Source organism: Arachis ipaensis, chromosome B03 (assembly GCF_000816755.2).
Source record: "Arachis ipaensis cultivar K30076 chromosome B03, Araip1.1, whole genome shotgun sequence".
NCBI classification, from domain to species: domain Eukaryota; kingdom Viridiplantae; phylum Streptophyta; class Magnoliopsida; order Fabales; family Fabaceae; genus Arachis; species Arachis ipaensis.
In genome coordinates, this window is record NC_029787.2 from 130832537 (window position 1) to 130838768 (window position 6232).

The 6232-nt window shown below is 30.7% G+C and overlaps 1 protein-coding gene across 1 annotated transcript; it reads left to right on the forward strand.

The window, feature by feature from the left end:
* LOC107631585 (probable WRKY transcription factor 9) lies at window positions 1119-3598 on the forward strand. Its single transcript, XM_016335074.2, has 5 exons — window positions 1119-1498; window positions 1693-1842; window positions 1916-2371; window positions 2447-2560; window positions 2816-3598. Exons 1-5 carry the CDS (start codon window positions 1247-1249, stop codon window positions 3410-3412), a joined length of 1569 nt encoding a protein of 522 aa, XP_016190560.1. The 5' UTR covers window positions 1119-1246; the 3' UTR covers window positions 3413-3598.

Genomic DNA, 6232 nt, shown 5'->3' on the forward strand with positions numbered 1-6232 from the left:
AATTGTCTCAATTTTTTTAATTAAAATCTTCGAAATAGAACGGCTGAATTATAATTTTTCTGGTGAAAAAAGAGTTATTGAGACAATTTTAACCTAAAATTACTATTTATATTTGAACATAATATCCATTAAATTCTCTAAAATCCAAATAAAAATAGTATCTAAAGTCCATAAAGATAATATTTAGTTTTGTTTTCGTTTAATTTCAAATCAAAAGTAATTATGACTTATTCAATTTAACATTTATAATAATTAATGAAATTATCGTTATATAAGTCATTTAATTTAAAATAACATAATTTATAATTATAATTAATATACGAGGAGTGCTAGGAGCCAACAAGTTTTGTGATTTATAATAGCCATCGATTAGCTATTATTAATATTTTTAATGGTGTGAGATTATATCCAATGATATAGAATTACTCAAATTTTTTATTTTACTAGTTAAGTGTCGACCAAATTTTAATAAAAATACTGGCCTCTAGACTTTTTCTCGTTAATATATATATTATTCATAAATAAATTAAGAAATTAAATTAATTTCCTAACATATTGCTCATGTGAGTCATAGAGAGAGAGAGAGAGCAAATGAGAAGCATGCAGATATGTATGTATTATATGGAAATTAATCAACCCTAGGCACATGTGCACCCCTATCATAAAGACTCTGCATTATTCTTCTTCTTATTATTATTATTGCTATTACTGTGTGGGGGCAAAGTATATGATTACATCTATAATTAAACAACTTGTTATTAGATAGCTTAATTACGTACTCCAAAAGGATAATAAAAAAGAGTTACTCCATGTTAATTTCTGCTAATAATAATAATCTTAAAAGATCTGATGCATTGTGGCTCATATATATATATATATATTAAAACCTTGATGTGTCTCTTAATTACATGAAGGGTAATGAATTATCAAATAGAATGAATATTTGACTTGGGGTGCTGGAGATAGAAGATTAAAGCTCTAATTATCAAATCCAGCAGTAGTAGTAGTATAGTATAGTTTTAAATAGTGATTAATTAATTAATTTAATGGGGGACTTAATTAAGAAGCCAAATAAAGTCAAAACTTAGATGCGTCCTTGTGTGTCTAAGATAAGAAAAGTCTTGGGGAGGAGGGAATTGACTTTGGTGCCTCAAAAGAAGCATTTATATTATGAGAAGCTAAGAGCAGACAAAGGAAATTAAAGAAAGAGATTCTTGAAATCAAATCATCAGTATTATGCTCAACCATGTCTTCCAAAGGAAAAGAACCCCAAAACATGATGGATATTGATCTCTCTTTGAAGATAGATCATCATGAAAATAATAAAGACGGAGAAGCAACACCACCAAAGGTAGTAGCAACAGTCAAAGAGGATCTCAAGAACAAGAAGAAGGAAGAAATAAAGGCACTTAATATTAACAAAGAAGAGGTTCCTGAAGCCGCAGCTGGCGAAATTGAAGATGAATTACCTTCGCAGGATAACACAAAAGCAAGAGAGGTAATTAAGTAATTATTAACATATATACACACTAGCTTTTTTCATTAATGCCAATTACTAAAGTTAATTATAATTATTTCTATGCTCTTTCATAGTATTTAATTAGTGTAAGTTCATGAATCGCAAATCTGATATATCTACATATAACTTTTTATTATTGTTGCTTGAAAAATTTAATTTGCATCATGTATCAGTTGAGTGTGTTACAAATGGAGATGGAGAGCATGAAAGAGGAAAACAAAGTGCTGAGGAAAGTGGTGGAACAAACTATGAAAGACTACTATGATCTGCAACTCAAATTTTCAATCATCCAAGAAAACAACAATAATAAAGATAAAAGCAAGGTAATAATAATTGACGATCCCTAATTTATTTAATTTGTATAATATGTCTAATTAATGTACATCATGTGGTTAGGATCATGAAATTTCTCTCTCACTTCACGATCATCATCATCGAGAAGAGAATGCAACGATAAGGAAGCTCAATGATGAAGAAGGGCCGCGGAGAATTCATCATTATCAAGATGAGATGTTTAAGTTTAACAACAAAATTGAAAAAGCCTCATCCCTTGCAAACACCGATTGCGGTGACAGTTTAATAAGCGAGAGTGAATTAGGCTTATCGCTAAGGTTGGAGACAAGCACAAGAAAAAAGGAAAAGGAAATTGATGACGAGGAAGATCAAAAGCAAGAAGAAGAAGAGGAAGAAGAAGAGGAAGAAGAGGAGGAGAAAAAGACGCAACCTGCAAATTTTGCATCATCGTCAGCGGCTACGAAATTGCAGCGGACACAACATCATGCGTTCCACGCTGCGTCGCCTCCTAACAGAAAAGCTAGGGTTTCGGTTAGAGCAAGATGCGAGGCAGCCAACGTGAGTATATCCAAAACTATGCATCATTTAATTTCATATATATGCTTAATTATCTTGAATTATTGATGGATTTAGATGAATGATGGGTGCCAATGGAGAAAATACGGACAGAAGATTGCTAAAGGAAATCCATGTCCACGAGCTTACTATCGTTGCACTGTAGCCCCTGGCTGCCCCGTTAGGAAACAGGTACTGTTACTTCACATTTCGTATAAACAAAATTAGAGTTAGAGAAATATGTTAAATTATCCCATGTTGGAAATTCAAGTACAGTCATATTTAGGTGATAGAAGTTGATACCTGAGAATTGTTAGATGAAAATTTAATCAAATCAGTCAAATTACCTAACAGTTCTTAACTATCAATTTTACGTGAAGTGGATTGTTTCCACCTTATCAAACAACTGCACGTGAATCTACCTTATTTGATTTGATGTATATATAGGTACAGAGATGCATAGATGACATGTCAATACTAATCACAACATACGAAGGAACGCACAACCATCCACTTCCGGTGGGTGCAACTGCCATGGCTTCTTCGGCCGCAGCTTCCTTCATGTTGCTGGACTCAAGCACTTTCTCAGATCATGGCAGCTTCAACGTTAACCACCACCAGCCATTACTACTAAACCCAAACCCTAATAATAAAGGAGTTGTTCTGGACCTGATCGCCAATGAGGCATCATCATCACTACGTTTTCCCGGTATGTCTTGGATGCAAAACAATAATCATAATGGCGGTGCAGGTAGCTTTCATCATCAGAAGGCGGCTGCTAGTAGAGGGATAATAATGGAGCATGGCGAAGAAAGCAAGGCAGTAGTAGATGACATGGTGAAGGTGTCGGCCATTGCGTCAGATCCTAAGTTTAGGGTTGCTGTTGCGGCGGCCATAACATCATTCATCAATAACAATAATAAAGATCATGCTATTGGAGCCACTTCTTTTGCCGCTAATAGCAGCAGCAGCAGCAGGACTACTGCCAACAACTGGATCTTAGATAATAATCATAATTCTCTCTCTAAAGATGCTAATCCATAAGCTTACTTCATTCATTTTCCACTCTTTCTTTCTTTGGAGTCAAAAACTGAACCATATATATACACTAGCTATATATATTCTATATATGTAGTAACTTCTTAAGGCTTAAGCATTATATTAGTATTTTATATATACATGCATGTATTCAATCAATAAAAATGAGAGTTATTCGGTTTGGTAAAGGTATTTATATACTCGTTCAGTTTTGTAATATCTATCTACTTTAATCATGGTTTTACAGACCTAAAAGTTAGATAAATGATTATGTGTATTATGCATATTTTAAAGCATACATTAAGTATGCATTCGGAATATAAATACTATAGTCTTTGTTTTTCTTCTAAGTTTTCCTTGATTATTTTGTTGACTGGTGCGAGCAAACGTTGCTGTGTGGACTGTAATACCGCTACAACTGAAGCACTTAGTTTCTACAACTAATATATATTTTTATTTTTGTATTAAAAATAATTAATAAGAAGTAATTAAGAAAAGACAAAAAAAATATATCATTTAACTTATAAAAAAAATGTATAACAGGGATATTTATAAAATATGGTGCAAATATAATTTCTTTATTTCTGATAATTTTTTATCAGACAATTTACACATCAACTCGTGGAATCAAATTGAAATTTAAGGAATATAAGTCAGTTTTATCGATTTCTTTGCATTATTTTTTTCAAAAAATTAACTTAAGGGTGAAACTGGGTTCACCGCAGAAAATAAAGTTAAGCATGCATGGACATGATCTAATTGCACTGCTACATTAATGCAAGTGTGGAGTTCACATTAATTGTGCACTTTTTAAATATATTTGAACGCAGCTTTAGCTTCCTGCTCATCCCGGCCTTCCATTTAATTATATTTTTATGACATATTTCCAACTATATGCAGAACCAACCATATATAGAGTGTACATATAGATCTAAATTTGCATTTTTTTCTTATAAACTTCGATCATAACGTAGATCGGTAGATGTATAACAAGTTGACCAGTGTAGCTAATTAACTCGTCTATTTATGGTAAAACATGTATGTAATATATATAGTGTAAGGAAATGCTCGTGGTACCATAAGCTATATATGTATGGTATATAAACAGTAATACTCATACAAGTTTAACATGTCATTTTTAGACACTTTTTCTTTTGGTAAAAATCTATAAATTAAATAATACAACAATAACTTAAATAAATTGTATTACTTTCTCACATGTCAAGCCGCAAATATAATAATATAATTATTCACTACTATATTTAAGCTAAAAAAAAATAATTATATGTATTTTTTACTGCATTCGTTTCGTTTAAAAGATACTAAATTATTAAAATTGAACATATAAGACAATATCATATATGTTAAGAGATGTTGAGAGGTTCTTCAATCTAAATTTAAAAAATTTATAGAAACTTCTTATATGATTTAAAACTTAAAAGCTACGGGTTCAACTTGTTAGAGATATAACCATTAATGTTGCCTTCTCCCATTAGCTTAAGCTTTTGGGATGAGTGGTTTCATAACACAACTTAGAAATTAATTTTTGGGTAAACAATCAATAAGAAAACGACAAAGTTAACTGATATTAATTAAAAAATAAATAAAGAAAAGTCTAGGGGCAAGCAACTTTGTTAAATTCTGGCCAGTATTTAAACAGTAAAAAAAAGTGAGTTATTGGATGAAATTTCAAATCAATCTCACACCATTAAAACTATCATTAATGACTATTTGATGGCTACAAATCACAAAAATTACTGACCCTAGCATTTCTCAATAAATAAATGTCGAAATTTTTATAATAAAAACGGGCAAATGTATAAGAATAATAAAAACGAAAGCCATTGAGGCTTCATCTTCATGTCCTTAATATAATTCTTGACACAATTAGTAGTACTTTATTGATAAAATACTTAGTTAGGAGTTCAGTTTAAGGAATCAGAGAAAAAGACTGTTGTTTTATCAAAGAATTTGGCCAATGAACTAATTTGAAATAAGAGTAGACAATCTCTATTGCGCTCTTCTGTCCGTAAATCGACTTGGGAACCTCCTCCTGCTGGTATAATCAAATTAAATTGCGATACGAGTATCTATCATGATAGTCAATGGACTGATTTTGGGTGTATTTTTAGAAATGATGTTGGTGAATGAGTGCTTGGCTGTTCTGATTCCTTATCCTGATAGTCTATATATTGTTATTATAGTTCTACTATGCAGTTTGGGATGCTTTAATGTTAGAAAACTGGTTATAAAAGAGTTATTTGTGAGACATATTCTCTTGATATTTTTATTGTTCTATCAAATATTTTTATCTCTCACATGTTGGATGACCAAAATATTCTGTTCAAGATTAAGAATTTGCCAAGCCGAGATTGAAAAATTCACTTTGTCTTAGTGTGTAGAGAAGCAAACCACGCTATTAATTTGTTGGCCAAACAAGGAGCGAAGAGGATGAAGGACTATTTCCTTTAATTTGGCTCCAGTCAAATACGAGTTGAATAGAATTTTACTTTGTAATTCTGCTGTAATTAGCTAACTGTCCTTTTACTGTCTTGAAGATTTTGTTTCTGTTTAGGACACAAAAGAAAACTGTTATTATATATTATTTTATAAAAAAAGTATAAATAGACAATAAAAATACTAAATAATATAAATAATAAATAAATTAGATATTTAATTTATTAGATGTACAGATAGTTATCTTTATATTAAAATTGAGATGAATAATTTAAAAATATAATATATTTTTATTTTATAGACTAATTTTAAAATTTATTTATTATATTATTTATAAAAATAATTATTTACCTAACAACGTCCTTCGAT